Source organism: Crinia signifera, chromosome 4 (assembly GCF_055691185.1).
Source record: "Crinia signifera chromosome 4, ASM5569118v1, whole genome shotgun sequence".
Taxonomy (NCBI): Eukaryota; Metazoa; Chordata; class Amphibia; order Anura; family Myobatrachidae; genus Crinia; species Crinia signifera.
In genome coordinates this window covers 90,785,478-90,805,534 of record NC_139220.1, presented here as the reverse complement: position 1 = coordinate 90,805,534, position 20,057 = coordinate 90,785,478, and the positions used below count along the sequence as shown (strand labels likewise).

Below are 20,057 nucleotides of genomic sequence, written 5' to 3'. Positions count from 1 at the left end.
CACTCAGAGTTCACGTGGTTGACAAACTATGAAAAAGTTTGAAAAACTCATTTTGACCTTTTCGTTTGGCAAAAAATATGCTCAATGCTAGAAGATGCTAATGCAACATGGCATGCCAAGAGGGGGTATTTGGTGTGACTACAGCAAAGCTGTTTGAGGACACAACAGTACACCATTGAGACAGCCATTTTGTTGGCTAATCTATTGTGTATAAGTATGCCCCCATTCACTAGGATTCAATTACCTCAATGAGGCACATATAGATTCTTAAAGCACTGCTTCTTTTTTAATTGGTAGACTGTATTCCTGATTTGGCATTCAGAACACAAAATGACTTTATCTCTTGTGCAGCAATTAAAGATGATTAGTTGTTTCCTAGAATAAATGTTGTATTTAGTGCAGAGTTTTGCCATATGCTACTTTAGCCTAATTCATATTGAAACTATTTCCCAAAAACACTTACACCTGTGCTTGTATATGTGTAAACTTGTCTCATTTGCTCCCACAGATAGCATGTTTGCGGAGACCATGCCTCCAGGACGATTGAGCAGTCCCCGGCTGAGCACTTGCTTGCCACAAAGTAGCCATGATTCAGCAAACTTCAATAATAATGAACTAGAGAACAACCAGGTGGTGGCAAAAATTGCTAACTTGAACTTGAGCAGAGTGCCACCACCAACAGATAACCACACCATACCCTGTTGCTCCAACAGGCGGCAGCGTGCACAAGGCATGCCAACCTTATTGGACATGGAGCTTCACTTTCACCCCACTCGTGGTGCTGACATTACTCTATCACCTGATCGAACAGTGGCTTACACTAACTGGCAGGAGAGCAACAGGACGCTAGTGTTCACTGATCGGCCAGTACATATTGGTGAGACCCTGTTTATAGAAACCGGTCATTTGCCATTGCCTTACTATGGCTCGTTGTCATTTGGCATCACCTCCTGCGATCCAAGCACATTACGAACCTACGATCTGCCATCTAACCCAGACTACCTATTAGACAGGAAGGAGTACTGGGTTGTACATCAAGGCTTGTTCACAATGAGCAATGGGGATATCCACAGCTTTTCATTTATGCCCAGCGGGGAGATTCACCATGGTATAAACGGAAACAGTCGTGGGATGCTGATATGTGTGGACTCCTCACAGCCACTCTGGGTGTTCTTTTCCATCCATGGGATTGTCAACCAACTGAGAATTATGGGTAAGTAGAAAATTATAAAAAAAAAAAAAAGCAGCATTTGAGAACCAGTGTAAGTACTGTCAGTCTTCCTACAACCTCCTCCAGCATGTAGAACTTTCCACATAGCAAATGTTTAGACTCTACTTTGTGTCAACTCAGGTTCTACAAACCCAATAAAAATCAATACATATGTAACCAAGCAAAGGGCATCAGGTCCTCAGACTTGTACACTTTTTTCTGCTTTATGTGACAGTTGATTAAAACACAATGTAATTATGCTGTGGAATATATCATTATTGAAAGTTATTTACCAATATATATCATTGTAAATCTTTGCCATTGTTAATAACACAAATGATTGGTAGGGTTATATAATCCAGTGACACCGCATTGTTGATTTGTGGTCAGTAGGTTGGGGATACGGTCGTATTCTCGACCTGACTTAGGTTGACAGTCATTAGGTCGACAGGGTTCTATGTCGACATGGATGAATATCTACAGGTGTCTAGGTCGACAAATGCGTTAGTGCAACATGGGTTAAGTCGACAGGTCGCGAGGTCGACATGGTTTTTTTTCACTGTTTTTGAGCTGCCATGTGCTGACAGGCTGTATTTCATGCCCTACCATCCACTAGGGCGTGGTGGGAGAATAAAATAGTGCCCGAACATAGCGAGCATTGCAGTTGACTTTCAACTGTGTCCATGTCGACTGTGTCGACATTCGGGTCAAAAGCAGTGAAAAAACCCATGTTGATCTCTTGACCTAGCGCATTTGTCGACCTAAACACATGTCGACCTTGTCACCTCTCGACCTAGTTGCCTGTCTACCTAAGTTGGGTTGACAATACGATCCGCACCCGTAGGTTGTTTGAGCGTTTAAATGGTTGATGATTTGGTGCAGTATTTTAGGCATTCGCTAAATAAAGGGTTGCTGATTTGATGCAATATTTTAGGTGTTAGCTATGTAATAGGTTCTGATTTGGTGCAGTATATAGGCATGAATCAAGTAAAGGGTTCCTGATTTGCTGCAGTATTTTAGGTTTTAGCTGTGTAAAGGGTTCCGATTCCCTACAGTATTTTTAGTATGAGCTGTGTAAAGGGTTCTGATTCGCTACAGTATTTTTAGTGTGAGCTGTGTAAAGGGTTCTGATTCGCTACAGTATTTTTAGTGTGAGCTATGTAAAGGGTTCTGATTCACTACAGTATTTTTAGTGTGAGCTATGTAAAGGGTTCTGATTCGCTACAGTATTTTTAGTGTGATCTATGTAAAGGGTTCTGATTCGCTACAGTATTTTTAGTGTGAGCTATGTAAAGGGTTGCTGATTTGGTGCAGTATTTTAGGCATGAGCTAAGTAAAGGAGTGGTGATTTAGTGCAGTCTTTAATACTGGGTACACATTAGACAATATGCTTCATGAACAATAGAAGTAACAATTTCTATTTAACTCCCTGGAGCTCCAGGGCAAAAAGATTTCACAATAGATTTCTACAAAAATATCTTTAGTGGCCATGTGCCGATGCATGCGGTCGTTGATCATATAGTCAGGGTTTTAACACTTTCAAGTCCAACGTCTAGTCAGGTTCAACAGCCCTAGCGCTAGTAGCAGATCCAATGGTGAGTCACTTAAAATAACATTAACCTCGTTCAACATTCAATGTAGACCATTTAAAAAAAAAATACAATTAATTTAAACCCAGACCCTTTAAATTGCAAAAAAACAAACTGCAAAAGGTTAATGTATGTACAGACGACTGAGGGGGAGTGCGCATCATTTACAATATAGTGCATAAACACTAGATGATATGCACCAAAATATCATTAAAGTTATTGTGCATAGTGTTTAAAAATCACATAGCATGAGCTTTGTAAAGGGTTGCTGGTTTGGTGCAGTATTTAGGGAGGCTGTAGAATTAGATAACCTTGCCTAAAGAGGTCTGTTTTCAGGGAAAGCTTGGCAGTTTGGAGGGGTAAACAATGGTGGTAGCGATAAATCACATCCAAAAATACATTTTGCTAGAATGAACGCTAAATTGTTGACTTTACAAACGTGATGCTTTACCAACTTTATAGCTTTTATTATTTCAGATGTTTGTATTATATCATGTTTTTGCACATATGGCTAAATCTCAAGTGCTTTGGTTCATGGCCTTTCCATTTTGTACAACTTTTATAGTCCATCTTTATGGAGATCTGTTTGTATTCCTTTAATTTAAAAATGTATATTTTGTGTAGTGCGATTGTAGCCATTTTTATTGTGATTTTTTTTTTTTATAACCCTTTGAGTGGCAAGTGAATTTCACAATATAGGTGTGAAAATTGCCAAACAAACCTTTTTATTCATCACAATGTAATGGAATCACCTGTAATCAGCTGAGTAAGTTCTGGGTTACCCACAGACTGCACACACTAGTAAAATCATTTGATGGTGACTCATGAATGAATTTACCGCTATTCACCGATCTTCGGCATTTCGCAAGCCTTTCGCGGGGCGGGATTTCACTCTGGTGGGGCAGCGGCTATCTGATTGCAGACAATGTGTGATGCCTTTCTGAGGGATTTTAGTCCGACCGGGTTGTTTTTGTTGTTATAAACCCTTTTTGCTCCCAGATGTCTTACTGGCTCAGATGAGACTTGTTGTGACTTGGGCCAACGCAGATGTGGAAAAATGATAGGTAAATTTGGGTGTCCTCTATATAATGCCACTGCAACACCGAGGAGGTGATTAGTTAAATAGGTAATAAGGCTTTGTTGTAGGCCAGCTGATAGAGGAAATACATGGGGGTGTGGAATATAAGATCTACAGCGTTTAGGTCAACAATAAATGGTTGTCTGGTACAAAAGGTCATCAATTTTTTTAGGCCAAATCTTGTATGTTTGGTAATATGTGACATAGCCAGCCAAAATCTATTCCCTCGCAGGCTCACCATGCTTCGGGTACCACACTACTAGTCACAGTCCATGTGGATATTAAATCAAGCAGATGTTGGGAAAACACGTATAATACCCAGAAACACCTTGACCATTGTCTTGTCGATCTTTGGTACCTGTCAACCTAATGCATGTTGACCATATGGTGTCAACCTACTTACTAGCGACCTATGGACTATGGGCTGTTGCCCATAGCAACCAATCAGATTCTACGTATAAATAGCACCTCCTATAAGATAATAGAATCTGCTTGGTTGCTATGGGGAACATGTCATATTTAATAGAACTCCAATCTAGGTAAATTCCTATATATCTAGCATTGGGGCTCACGGGGTAGCCGCCGGTTATACACACACGTGTGTGCGCCGGTTTCAGTTTGGGATGTGTAGTCAACGGTCCAGTGGAAGAGTCAAGACCACGCCCCCTTTATAGATGGTCACGCCCACTATATATGGCCACACCCCCTGGTATGTACCGATTTTTGTATTAGAATTGTTGGAGGGTATGTGATAATGTCTAGGTCAACATGATCAAGAGGTCGACACAAGCACTGGGTCAATGTGGCAATGGTCGGCACATGAAAAGCTCAACATAAGTTTTCACAATTTTCTTTCTCCCTTTTTTTTTTTTTACTTCTACATACTTTACCATCAACGTTAACTCCAATTTGGATCAGTAAAGTGTGCCAAGGATAGTGGAGCAAGGGGAGCAAAGCTTAGGTTATCGTTTCCCAGTGTCTATTTCATGCATGTCGACCTTTTGGGGATTGACCTAGACATAGGGCCTTATTCTGGTTCACTCTTAGAGGCAAATTCCTTCTCAAATGGACAAAACGGTACTTGTGTATTATCACGGCGCCCCCGATTCCCATCGCAGGGCATTGTACGATGAAAAATCGCATTGCATGTGATATCATCGCATGCGATGCTATTCGACGCGATTTTACCCGATTTCTAATTGTACAGGCACCCAGATGCCTTATTACCATGTTAAATGCCCCCCCCCCCCCCCCCCACACACGATTTTTAATTGTATACCCACCCTCATGGGTCATGAGTATGTGAAATGCCCCCGCCCCCCCATTGTTAACGCCACCCCACTATGAACGCCAACCCGAAGCGTGGCGAGCACCGCGAGCCCACGTCCTCCAACCTTTTCATACCCCCACTATCCACGTCGGCGTGGAGTTGATTTTATAAAGTGTGGCGAGCGCAGCGAGCCACCGGCTTCAAAGCGTGGCGAGCCCCGCGAAGTAATGCACGTCCGCTCACCACGCTTCGGGCTCGGTGGCTCGCTGTGCTCGCCACACTTTATAAAATCAACTCCACGCCGACATGGATAGTGGGGGTATGAAAAGGTCGGAGGACGCGTTCCGCCGCCCCTCGCGGGCTCGCTGCGCTCGCCACGCTTCGGGTTGGCTTTGATAGTGGGGGGGGGGGGGCCGTTAACAATGTGGGGGCATTTTACATATTTATTACCCATCAGGGTGGGTAAACAATTAAAAATCGGGTCTGGGGGTGCCATTTAACATGGGACTCAATGGGAAATCGCGTTGCATCGCATGGCATGCTATTGTAATCACATGCGATGTGACCCGATTTTAAAACTGTATACTCAGCCCGGGATAAGGCTGAAATCGGGTCCATCGCATACCTTAATTAGTGGTAGGCGCCGTGATAATACACAAGTATCGACAAAACCATGTGCACTGCAGGGCGGCAGATGAAACTTGTGCAGGGAGAATTAGATTTGGGTAAGTTATTTTGTTTCTGTGCAGGATAAATACTGGCTGCTTTATTTCTACACTGCAATATAGATCTCACTTTGAAGAAAACCCCCACCCAAATCTAATTCTCTCTGCACATGTTATATCTGCCCCACCTGCAGTGCAAATGGTTTTGTCCAGAAGGAATTTGCCTCTAAAGCTGTGTACACACGAGGCAATACGATGGCTGGCCATATATTGCTCAGCCATCATATTGCTCAGTGACCAGAGATCTGTGACCAGAGATGGTCGCTGATGAAAATGACACACTGCCGGGAGAAGAGGCAGGGGAAGTCGCTGGTCAAAGGAGAGTGAACTATAGTCTGTGAGCTACAGTATACCACACCCAAAGTGAGAGGATAGAATAGGCAAGCAAAGCTTTCAGGTCATTTTATTAACAGTTTCTTATATAGCGCATACAAATTCCGCAGCGCTTTACAGAGCATAGTTATGAGCAAACACACATAAACAATTGCATTACAGGTCATGGGGGTAATCTGAGTATTTTATTATGCGTAATTATAATAAGATAGATATTCCAAATGTTATTTGCTTGAGGGAGCATAGTAGACAGTGAACATATAAAGGTCTATATGGGAGGATAAGTAGAGTACATTTCATCTTCGTTGTGATATAAATGTAAAAGATAAGGTGCCAGAATAGGAAAGCAATGAACCAGGAATTTGCATGTGGAAGAAAATACCATTCATATTGGGTATGCCCTGTACTAGGCATTGCTTCCACAATGCAGTACATACTGCATACGTAATAATTGCATATGCACTAAACTAGGTGATTAGTATCGCAATGACAGCTCTCCCGATAAGAGCTAGTCTCTCTGCAAATGTGCAGAACATCTTGGTGACTGCAAGGGGTGCTGGGAGGGATCCGATTGGACCGTAGACTTCTGTAGGGTAATGCCACCATATCCAACCCCCCAAAATCCATTGCATTCTGGTACTTATGGAAAATGCAGCCAATGTCCCAAAATTGCTATTTTGAGAGGTTTGGCTGAAATTTGTGTTTAGTACATCCCACCCTGGATCTTGCCCTTTAAGTTGGGAAGTGATAATGGATTGGTGATGGAATGTTGAGAAGTGATCTAATTGTAAGAGGAGTTTGGGACTAGGTGGGTTATTCTGGTTCACTCCTTCCGGCAAATTCCTTCTTAGATGGACAAAACCATGTGCACTGCAGGTGGGGTAGATGTTACTTGTGCAGAGAGAGAGTTAGATTTGGGTGGGGGTTTACTTCAAAGTGAGATCAATATTGCAGTGTTAAACTAAAGCAGTCAGTATTTTCCCTGCACAGAAACAAAATAACTCACCCAAATCTAATTCTCTCTGCACATGTTACATCTGCCCCCCTGCAGTGCACATGGTTTTGTCCATCTAAGAAAGAGTTTACCAGAAGGAGTGAACCAGAATAAAACCCTAAATGCCCGGTGGGAGAACATTGGATGTGTAGCGTGGTAAAGGAGTTCAACTCAACTTCCATGTTTACTTCCATACTTGACGTCATGTGTGAATTAGAGACCAGTTGTGGGCAAGGCACAGTCTAAATTTCTGCTTGGTTTTGGTTGCCAGAAATACGGCAGATGTTTGTTCAACATGTCTTATATTGTGGTCAAAGAAATGAGATCGGAGATAGGAGAGTAGGAGGTGATCTGTGTAAAATGTTAGAGTAGTAATGAGGAGGCTGAAAAGTAGAACTCTAATGCCATAGTACAAAAGACAGTTTGTGAAACACTGTGGGATTTGATATTGGTGTGAGAATTAGAAAAAGGAAGTAGTGATTCAAGATTTTCAAGACGGTGTGGTTAGTAGCATATCAACAGCTATTAGCACTGCTGGGCCTGGATGTGACAGCACAGATGTGTTCTTTGTGTATACATATCATGGCATACAATATGCGCCATAGCGTAGTGTTCCCATAGCAAATACTACACTTCACCATCCACGTGGACTAAGATTGATGTTGACCATTACCATGCTGACCAATAGTGGCCGACCTATTGACCTAAAGATTGGGTAATGATGTAGACTAGGAGCAGCATTTTTGGAAAAAAACAAAAAACATTTTTTGGGCTGAAAATAAGATCCCAGCTGTGCTTATCTCTTAGGATAATGGCATCATTATTGTGCAGATTCTAGATTAAAACTTCCATGAAACTTCTCCAGGGGTATGTATCGTTAGGTGGACAAGTTTTAGGTCTACCGTTGGTGACCGTCACCTGAAAAAGGACGACATGCATTAGGTGGACATGCATTAGGTCGACAGGGTCAAAAAATCGACATTCAAAGGATCAGCATGAGGTGGTTGTTTTTTTTATATCTATGTTGACGTTGGTCTACATGGACACTGGATGAAGGTACTACGTCACCTCGCATGGTTCGGGCATAGTTCATCGCTGCTGTCCGCACACTATTCTATTCTATGTCAACCTTTTGACCATGTCTACCTTTTTGCCTGTCGACCTACTGCCTGTGGACCTAATGACTGTCGACCAAACAGCATACCCTTCTCCAGAGGTGCGTTAGCCTTAGTAAGTAAATGTCTGTGGACCCATCAAAATCAACCTTGATTCGGTTTTGCACGAGAGACGTAAAAATCGCTCATTTACCTCATATAATCTCCGACCCTCATACCGCTGCTTTATTTTTCTTAGCAAAGGGAAATGTGATCCCAGAGAAAAATATAACCTAACAATGATTTATTTTACATTGCTTCTGCAGTTAGAATATTTGTTTTCACAGTAAATCTTTTTGTTTGTTTGACATATGAAACAAACTGGAGAACGGCTACAGAAGACAAACGTTTTCCAAAATAGATACTGCATAAAAATGTGCATGTCTGTCTGTTCCCCATCATGTGCGGGTGCTTCTGATTTCACCATTTCCTGTCCCATGGCTACAGATGCCATGAGACGGAGCGCTGTTCCCAAGACCTTGCAGCTTCTCCTTGCCCTGTGAATGAACAAGCATCCTGACTCTGACAGATATTTTTATTTGTGGGATGTTGCATAGTGTGTTAGCCATGTATTCTTTAGCACAGATGTTCTCTCCTACAGGCGAGCGGAGGAGGCTTGTGGTTTCCAGATAGTGTGGGAACACAGTGCCAATATGTCAGCACAGCCTGTGTGTCCAAAGCACAAAAATAATTGGTAATTCTCAATCCTCAAAGATACTGAGAAATTGACTAAGAAGTTAATAAATTATAAATGCTGTACATTACCTGTGCACATGCATTCTTTACACCGTCACACTGGGCCAGATGCACTAAGCTTCAAAAGTGATCAAATGGAGAGTGCTAAACAACCAACCAATCAGCTCCTGCCTGACATTTTTCAAACACAGTCTGTGACATAACATGTAGGAGCTGATTGGCTGGCTCTTTATAACTCTCCATTTTATCACTTTTAGGGCGAGATGTATCAAATAGAAAATGCGGTAAAACCCCGGTTTTACCGCATTTTCCTATGTATCAAAAATGATACCGCACTCAAGGGTATCGCCACCTTTGGGTGGCGATACCCTATAGAAGCCTATGGGCTTCTTTTCGCCGCCCGCCCCCGCCTCGCCGACCCCCCCTCTGGCTTACCTTCCTGAAGGGTCCTCCTGGACCCTGGAAGGTAAACCTCTCCTCCCCCTAGTGACGCAGCCGGACGTCCTTCCGGCTGCAGGGGGGAGGAGGAGGCGCCGGGGACAGCTTGCTTAGCTGTCCCCGGCGTGACGGATGTAGGAGCCAGCTAGGAGGTGACATTCCAGGTATCGCGGGGGGCCTCCGTCACCGCACCTCGATGCCAGCCGCATATGTTAGTACATATGCGGCGGCATCGCGGTGGGGGGGGGGCGCGAAGGGCGGCGATGTATTTTAATACATCCCGCCCTTAAAGCTTAGTGCATCTGGTCCCTGATCACTCGTATTGCCATCTTCCCTCACAGGATCTCTATTTTATATATTCATCCACCCTGTCACATATATTGTACCATTGATAGCATGTCTTTGTATGACTGACATTAAGTGCTTATCTAACCTAAACACACAGTTCTGTGACCGTAATAATGGTCCTGTAATTGCTTTAAAAAATAAACCACACACTTTGGCCTCCACAGAAAAAAAAAATACTTATTACCCCAGCTCCAAACTAAAGAATGACCCTGACATCACCTGTCAAGACTTCCACCATGTTACTATCAGACAGGCAGACATATCATGCTGTGGAAGAAGAGTGGAGTTCCGTCTCCCAGCCCCTCATACCCCCCATGGTACCTCATCTACCTCAGTTCACTGCTGTCTGCAGAGTCTGTACATAGTGCACTATGAGGGCTGGACTGACACCATTCAGCCATTTATAGGCCACTCAGGCAAGAACGAGTTAACAGCGGCTGGGATCACAGGATTGACTTCCCTAATGTGGACCCATTTTCCTGCTGACGTGTACTGCATATTACAGTAGAGGATTATGATTAACAGACACATTTTTTCAAAAAAGTGAAAAATACACAATACTAAAAATAGTTAATCATTGCCAGAAAAATAAAAAATACAAAATTTTTCCCCAGCACTGTGGTAATAATCATATCATTTTTTCCCCATCATCAGGCACAGTACAGTCCAATGTTCTCTCTCCATCTGGTTCTCCGAGTGGCTCCCAGTATGACAGTGATTCTGATATGGCCTTTAGCGTGAACCGCTCCTCTTCAGCCTCGGAGTCCTCTTTGGGTATGTACATATTTGTTACTCTGTAGAACAGATGGGAAGTGGAACAGATTAAAGTATAGCTGCCGATAATGGGTACTTATCACTCTGACACACATAGGGGTAGATTTATTAAGCTTGGTGAAGTGATAAAGTGTCTGGTTTATCAGATCCTACCTGTCATTTTTCAAACCAAGCCTGTCATTTCACAGTGAGGAGCTGATTGGCCGGTGATAAAAACCAGACACTTTATCACATCACGAGCTTAATAAATCTGCCCCTTATTCAGTAGTGTTCCTGGCTGTTGGGGACAGAGTACTGTCCCCAACAGCCAGGAACACTACTGAACTATCTGCTTGAGAGATGAATTCTGGGAACAGTATAGGTGGAAGCAGATAGTTACTTTTATATGTAATAGTAGTACTTGTTTCCTAGCACGTCGCCCATCATATGCCATCGCATACCACTAATTAAGGTATGCGATGGGACCCAATTTTCGGGTCCTAAGACCTGCACTGTACAATTTTAATATTGCGCTGCATTCTGAATGCCTTCCATCCTGCTATTTTGGGTAATAAGTGGTATATTTATCACAATCCACATTTTTAATGCAACTGTAATATATTTTGTCCACTGATGTCGGCTGATGCATGTATCTCTAGTGGCACCTGTAGTAAAATGCAGGCATGGGAAACCTTTGGCCCTCCAGCTGTTGTTGAACTACACATCCCAGAATGCCCTGCTACAGTTTTGCTATTTGGCCATGCTAAAACTGTTACAGGGTATGCTGGCATGTGTATTTTAACACCAGCTGGAGAGTCAAAGGTTCCCCATCTCTGGTATGATGTCATCTGGGGATGGTGTTATCCTATCATACCAGTCTCCAGAGAACACAATTTGTTTTTGTTTGATCTGAATACAAGAAACCAGCCTTTCAGCTAATGCTGCTTTCGAGGTATATAATAAATATAAAAGAAATAGGTGGATCACAACATTACTGATCCATAAGTAGCCTGATTTGCTTAACAGTGTGTTTACAACTTTATTCATTGCACCTTTTCTTTTCCAGTGACCGCTCCTAGTTCTCCTCTGAGTCCTCCTGTATCACCTGTATTTGCACCTGAACCTCAAGGGAGCAAAGATGGAGAGTGTGCAGTTTGCTTTGACAATGAAGTTGAAACGGTTATCTATACGTGTGGCCACATGTGTCTGTGCAGCAGTTGCGGGCTGAAGCTCAAGAGACAGATAAACGCCTGCTGTCCCATCTGCCGGAGGGTGATAAAAGATGTCATAAAAACATACCGTCCTTAAGCATGGAGAGTCTGAAGTTTCACAGTGATGTTTTTTATACTGACTTTCCCGAAGATGGGATCAAATCAGGGATTTTCCCTCAATGAAAACTGTGCTTTATATATCCGCTCTGGGATTCAATTTAAGGCAGTGATATGGCGCCACAAGTGTGTGCCAGTGTCCTTATACATGGCCAGTTAATAAAGAGATGCCTTTAATACAGGGTCATAAATGAATTGTTCAGGGTGTACTTACTGCTCCCCAACTCCACAAATACATGGTTGTGGGGGTACCTTTTACTCAGGCGTGCAACTGACCAAAATATTCTTACCCAAGGCCCCTTTAGAGATATGGGGGGAATGTGTCAAACCTTGGAGAGCGATAAAGTGAAGCTACTAGAAGTACCAGACATATAACTTAACTGTCCATTACAGGCTATGGGCTCTATCTCTGTCGACTAGTAATAAAGTACCAGCCAATCAGATCCTAACTGTCATGTTATAGGCCCTTGATGGCTAACCTTGACACTCCAGCTGTTGGTGCATTACACATCCCAGCATGCTCTGCTTCAGTTTTGCTATTTGGCAATGATAAATCTGATGCAGAGCATGCTGGGATGTGTAGTTCAACAACAGCTGGGGTATCCAGGTTAGCCATTAAGGTTAAAGGCTGTGTTTGAAAAATGACAGCAGCTGATTGGTTGGTGCTCTCCACTTTACCTCTCCCCAAACTTTGCTACATCTCCCCTATATTCTCATTTCCATTGCATACAGATAGTAGTAGTGCCTTCCAGTGTCATTAATCAGGCACACCGGATCCAGCAGGGTTCCTTGAAGGAAGATTCTCACTTTACTGTATCTGCAGTACCACAGATATTATCAAGTAAAATGTCTGCCAGTGTTTTATATGATAGGGTAGCTCTTTTCCTGTACCACTGAGGTTGGTTATATGTTAAAAGCACTCCTTTAACTGGCATATTTCAGTAATTGCGGTAAATACTCATGTACAGTACCATATTTGCAAATACAGAGTCTTAGGTGGAAAATCAATTTTATGTAATGTGTACATGGAAGAGTCTTAAAAGGCACTTTGTGGCGCTGTATATTGCTCATTTCCTGTGCACCACTACGGCGTGTGAGAACAAATGAGCGAAGATTCCCTACCTTAATAAGCAGTAATGTGCGCAGCCGGACATTGCGGTAGCATAGCATGGAACATTTCATTTTTATCTTTACAGTGCAACAGGCAATTAGGTGACTTGCATGGACATAAGGGGATGTTTGAAGGCTTTACCACAAAATTTAGATATTATGTATGAAAGGAACACTTATATTTTTTCTAATTGTCGTACTAACAATAGAGTTTTTTTTGTTCAGAAGGGAACTTTTTTTTTTATTATTAAGAAGCGGGCCTGTTTTAGGTATCTCAAATATTATGCGTTGTATCCCAGTATTTAAAAAAAAAATTAATGACAAAATAGTTTTTTTTTGTCTTGTGGATAAAAGCAAACAATCCAATAAATTTTTCAAGCTCTCTAAGGGTTAGGAGTTTTTAATATATAATATATATTTTTGTTTTTTTTTTAAACATCAAAGCTCTGTTGACTCTCTCTGAAGAAGAGTTCTATAGTAGTGCATAGGAAATGAAAGGGCGATGTGATTCCCCAGGCTAATTTCCTTTCAAACTCATTAGAATAAAGTGATCTGAATTCGCTAGCAGGCAAGTGGATATGTTAAAAAATAACATTGATCATTTTTTTATTTCCTCCAGATGGCAGTAGAAAACTGTATAGCAATTTTGTAAACTACAGTGGTATTTAATAAAAGTGTATTTTTGTAATAAATAGCTAATTTCTGATTTAACCATACATAAAATAACAAATTCATAGTAAGAGAGAAGATCTTATTTTGTCCAAGTATTCCCGTCCCTGTTTGAAGCTTACCACATCACACAGTTTTGATGCCTTATTGCTGAATGCATATGCTGTATACAAGTTTCAGAATTTGAGCTGCTTTTCCACTAGCTAGTCTGTATACTGCTCCTTACACTTTGTATAAGAAGGGGGCCCTCCCGGAATGGGCAGGAGGGTCCCAGAAATCGGGCACGTCTCCCAAAATGCTGGCAGTCTCTCACGCCAACCCCCCTCCCCTTGTCCGCATATTGACCTTCCACCTATCATCCGGATACCCGAACAGAGCGCTCAGTTCTTTGTAACATGCTCAAGACACTTTGTGATATTATCATCTTATTGGATGATTTTATTGCTGCTTCACTGTTCCATTCTAGTAGCTGGTCATATTTACACACTTGTATTTTTGTTAGTAATTAGCAGAATCTGGCCCCCTGGTAGATCACTGCATAGTGTATGTTATGGTTTAGAAATGAATGCCCAGGTGCTGTCTTAGGCCATGTCTCTTGGCCCCAGTCCGCATTCTTCATGTTCTCACACAGAAAAGGATTAGTTTATAATAATAGAACCGCAGAGCTTTACAATACAGCTATAGGGTGCACTTGGCAGCTGTTTTATGGGACTCCCATTTCACCGCAGACTATAAATCCTCTAGGAATCTGTGGGTATTTCAGCACCCCAATCATTTGTGCTGCTATTATCCAAGACATTTGCCAGTAATGTGGGGTTGGTGTACTTCAATCATTAATACAAGTTAGCTGCTATACTAGGAATAAGTTACATCAATTTATATTGTACAGGCTGCTTGACAAGTAATGTGGGCGATGAGACATTCAATGTTATTGGGTGTTGTATTAGCTGTTAGTGGTGTTTTGACATGTACTTAGTTATGTGCAAATGGTGTCTATTACATTTATTGGGTAAACAAACACCACAGGAGGAGAACCCCTAAATGAGAAGCTGTGAAGACTTGTGTGCCTGAGGAGGAAATGTGTCCCTGCTTGCAAAATCCATGCAGCAGTATACATTATGAAGACACACTGAGCTTTACAGCCTGTGTAACTGGTTTTAATAGGATAATATAGATATTTAATTTGAATAAACAGAAAGAACCCTTGAGGCTGAAAATGGTAAATATATATTATATAGTGTGATGTAGGCTGCCTCACAGAGGGTGGCATAGCGTGCAGTGTATTAGACCGCGTTTGTTTCTTGTGTGTTGCAGTAGCTAATGTTTGTATCAAGGTGGTCTTCAGGTTAGTTTGGAGTTGATATTAAAACTTGGACATACAGTAGATGCAATTAACTGGTTTTTTTTTTTTTTTAGAAGGCAGAGGATTGTTTTTACATGATGGTGAGGCAAGTGTACAGGGAGAAGGATTAGGGTTTTAGGCATGTTGGTGGAAGTGAGGTTACATAACTTTGCACTGATACTGGATTTATTGTTAGCTTAGTATCAACAGTAACTGTCAGGTTTACAAATGGTTGTATTATCCATGTGTTTTAAAACCCAAAAAGGTGCAGAATTCCACAGAATAATTTGATTACTGCTGAAAGAACCATAACACCTAACGTTTAGCCCCCAGTGCCCCATGAGGTGGTGCAATATTTGTGGAACCCTGTACAAGGATAACCCGAATTACAAATGTAATGTTACATGCATTCGCAGACTAGTGGGATCCACTAATATCAAGTCACTTACATATGCGTGGACGCTCGCGAGGAAGTGGGCAGGCAACTGGCATCTAGTGATGTCAGCTGGCTGCCCCCCACACCATCGGGCATTTGCATGAGATTGCCCATGAAATGCTTTGCATTCCTATATGCAAATGGCCCGGCCCCACACCCCCCGCTTGCACACTCGAGTGCGTGTGCCCGGCAAACACCCTGTTTGCCATGGCCGCACCCACCCTGCACATGCATAGAAATGCATCTGCAGACTCACACCATCGGACCCCTTGCAAAAGAAGGGGTCTGAATGAATGGACCTGAATAAGGACCTTAGTACTCCACAGAAGAAGTTTGCATCTACCCTTCTTGGACAATGGTAACTGATGAAGGGCTCACCCACTATAGAAGTGACTGATGTTGATCAGATCCACTGAACCACACGTGTATGTGGTTTGCTCTATAGAAAAAAAAACTGTTGAACTTCTTTAGTTGTTGGCCAAAATGTTTTGCCCCTGTATTTGTGAACCCTGGCTAAACCATAGGACTCTGGTCTAAACTTTACGATTAAAACGCACTCCGCAAAGATCTTAATGATGACTCAAAGTGGTTTACACTAAACAGAAAAAGGTGGCCTAAGCACTTGTTTTTTGTGCTCCGCTAATATTACTGTCAATATAGCTTTTTAATTCACTAGGAACCAATATCTCATTATACACAAAGCCTGCTTGTATTCTATTTCTTAATGCAATTTATTTATTGATTGATTCCTAGTAAATTGCCAAGGCTACATGGTCATCGCGATCAGTTGAGTGCACAAAATGGCTGCCTTTAATATTCTTCTGTAGTCCTAATTAGAAGCCATTTTTCCAATTCTTTTAAAGGCTGTTTTGGGAGTAAATGAGCATAAAATAATCACAAACTACATTTATGAAGGTATTCAAGACTTTTGATAACTTGTTTATACAAAGACGATGTCAGGAGTATGTTCCACATTGCTAGAAATGTACACAGCCTTAGTTTTAGTTAAATGAGAGAAAATACTAATATACAGTATTTGAAGCAGCGTTACATGTGTTCCCAGGTTATGCCTCCACTTTTTAAAAACATGCCAAATTAGACAGCATGTATATTATCTTGTAATTGGTTTATGTTTTAGTGACACCTCTTCAAACCCATACCACTACTCTCCAGAAAGACAATCAGTGTACAACAAATGTTGATTTGTAATTTTGAAATGTTTTATGGAATAGTAAACAATTTGTATAGACTATGTCTGTGCCTTATTGAGCTTGTTTGTGCACTTTTTTTTTATATTACGACGCAATGTTATAATAAAACACAAAAAATTACTTAACTATTACCAATTAAACACAGTCCTGTTTTTATAAATTCACCACTGACAACTGTATTGTTTTGTTTTTGATAATTCAGTGAACATTGTATGCTTCAACATTATTCCCTGGATGTTCCAAGGGGGGATAAAGATTTGTAGTTCTTTACTGTGATGTTATAATGAATTGTAAATATATATATATATATATATATATATATATATATATATATATATATATATATATATATATATATATATATATTAGACTTTATATTGGTTGTCTATTTTGCACTTTCCATTTTGTGTTGTGCTTTTTGTTTTGTCATTGTACATTTTTATGTTTCATTAAGGATAATTTCTGTTTAAAAGCAAATAAAGAACATATGGCTTGTAGACCATTGATGAAAGGTTTTTCTCTGGTGATTGTTATTTAAAATCTACAGAATTCTCTTATAAACTTTTTTTTTGCCCATAAGGCAGTGGTTCCCAAACTGTGTGCCGTAGCTCCCTGGGGTGCCTCAGGACACATGCAGGGGTGCCGCGGCTTGGTGGTCTAGGACCAACTCAAATTATTAATGGTTAATTATTTATGAGCAAAACCAGTGCTGGTAGCTGGCAATCATAGAATGTGTACCAACAGAAGCAAATCCTGCCCTTTACCACATAACTGCCACTAAGAATCGCATATAAACCAAATCAAAATAAAAAAAAATTGACCTAGGGGTGCCGTGAAAAAAAGTCTGTTTTTCTAGGGTGCCGTGAATCAAAAAAGATTGGGAACCCCTGCCATAAGGTGTATACATGTTGACAAAGTGTTTTCCATCATGCAGTCTGTTCTGCTCAGAGAAGAAAAGCTTTTTTTTACAGCTGTTGCTTGTGTGGTTGGTTAGAAAATAACCGATGCAACACATATTCTCTACATATCTTTATTTGTAGAATGATATTGTCATTCAAGCTTTTCGTAATCTTTGATATTTAAATTTCCCCTAGCTGCAGTCAGTGTAGGAAAACCAGTCCTTCTTGCTAAAGTCATATAGACTGAATCTTGTACAATCCACTATATTATATTTAGTTTACACCCAATTCTTTAGTGCTGGCTAAAGGGGTTTCTACAGAACAACAATACACAACTTCAAGTTACAAGAACAACTTCTCACATTACCAATCCTTACAGTAAAGCATATTTGCAGCTTTTCCTGTGCACATCCTGTAGCTTACGTATTAGGAAAAAAATAATGTCTTTAATAATTTGCTCTGCTAATAAAATGAGCTTGGGAGGTGCAACATAGTTTTTGCGTTCCGTGTAGTAACAAAAGACGAGGATTATTTCATTTTCCCAAAAATGTCCTCCGTATACGTGATGGGCGATGGGTTTTCTATTAATCTATTTGGGTCCAGCTATTCATCACTTGGCAGCAGTCAGCAGTACCTGCAATTGCATTTTAAGCCTGGTTTCCAAGAAGGACTTTCACTTATACTACATAGGCTGGTTGAATTTAATAACACTGTTTGTTTTTTTTAGGCAATACAGCAGGGATGGCCAAACCTGTCCTCATGATCTACCGGCCCTTCCTATTTTCCTCACCACCTAGCCGATGGACCGGTGTAGTCATTGGTAACTGTCACATTTTCAAACCTGTGCTGCATTCATTCATAACCGACACAATCTTCAGATCCAGTGGTGGTCTGGTAAACAGGAACTCTGTTGATATCTATCGAGACCCGGATTGGCCACCACTGCACTTCACTCTTAAGGTGAACACAGACGAAAAATTGTCTAAGAAATTAAAGTAATTTGAGCACGTCCACTATCATGAAATAAGTAGACTTAGGTGGCATACAAATAGATTAAATATAAATAAAGGTACTTCTGTAGTTTCACGGCACCAGTATGGCGCCGTGCGTCTGAGTCCCCTTGCGGGGCTCGCTTCGCTCGCCCACACTGCGGGCTCGGTGGCTCGCCACGCTATTTAAAATAAACTCCATGCCAACATGGATAGTGGGGGTATGAACTATCCATGTTGGCATGGAGTTAAGTTACTTTTTTTGACATATTTCGTGGCGAGCGTAGATCCCTGAAGTAGCACGGCGCCATGAAACTACAGAAGTACCGAAATAAATGTAATACCATGTTTCCCCGATAAGACCTACCCTTATTTTTGCATAATGGTCCAAAATAAGCCCTACCCCACAAATAAGATCTAGATAAACCCCCATGTTGCCTGGTCCCTGCGATACATTGCAACGTGATGTACCCCCCCCCCCGCATGAAATTAAATGGATGCCCATGCCCCAAGACCTGTTAAGTCAAAACATAGTCTGTGGGCCCAAGGACTATATCCTAAGAACACCCTTCAAATCAAAATTGATAAACAAGGTATGTGTTAAACCATATCGCACTACAACATGGAAATCCTAAATCACTATACACATTACATACATAGTAATTGTGGGAATATTCTGTTAGTCCACATTATTATTTGGAGAGTAAACTTTCTACTTTTCCCAAGTCTCTTTCCTCGCCGTCGTTCATATACACACTGCTCAAAAAAATAAAGGGAACACTTAAACAACACAATGTAACTCCAAGTCAATCAAACTGTCCACTTATGCAGCAACACTGATTGACAATCAATTTCACATGCTGTTGTGCAAATGGAATAGACAACAGGTGGAAATTATAGGCAATTAGCAAGACAGCCCCAATAAATGAGTTGTTCTGCAGGTGGTGACCACAGACCACTTCTCAGATCCTATACTTTCTGGCTGATGTTTTTGGTCACTCTAGTGGTAGCATGAGACGGAGTCTACAACCCTCACAAGTGGCTCAGGTAGTGCAACTCATCCAGGATGGCACATCAATGCGAGCTGTGGCAAAAAGGTTTGCTGTGTCTGTCAGAGCATGGAGGCACTACCAGGAGACAGGCCAGTACATCAGAAGACGTGGAGGAGGGCAAAAACCAGCAGCAGGACTGCTACCTCCGCCTTTGTGCAAGGAGCAACAGGAGGAGCACTTCCAGAGCCCTGCAAAATGACCTCCAGCAGGCCACAAATGTGCATGTGTCTATTCAAATGGTCAGAAACAGACTCCATGAGGGTGGTATGAGGGCCCGACGTCCACAGGTGGGGGTTGTGCTTACAGCCCAACACCGTGCATGACGTATGGCATTTGCCAGAGAACACAAAGTTTGGCAAATTCCCCACTGGTGCCCTGTGCTCTTCACAGATGAAAGCAGGTTCGCGCTGAGCATGTGACAGAGTCTGGAGAC

General features: G+C 41.6%; 1 protein-coding gene across 1 annotated transcript in view; it reads left to right on the top strand.

Annotated features, from left to right (window-relative positions):
* NEURL1B (neuralized E3 ubiquitin protein ligase 1B) overlaps positions 1-17,010 on the top strand; it is a 72,274-nt gene extending 55,264 nt beyond the window's left edge. The window contains exons 3-5 of the mRNA XM_083181988.1: positions 509-1,213; positions 10,490-10,609; positions 11,655-17,010. Of these exons, the coding sequence (XP_083038114.1) occupies positions 509-1,213; positions 10,490-10,609; positions 11,655-11,896 (1,067 nt within the window). The 3' untranslated portion in view covers positions 11,897-17,010. The remainder of the gene's footprint in view (positions 1-508; positions 1,214-10,489; positions 10,610-11,654) is intronic.
* Positions 17,011-20,057: the final 3,047 nt, after the last annotated feature.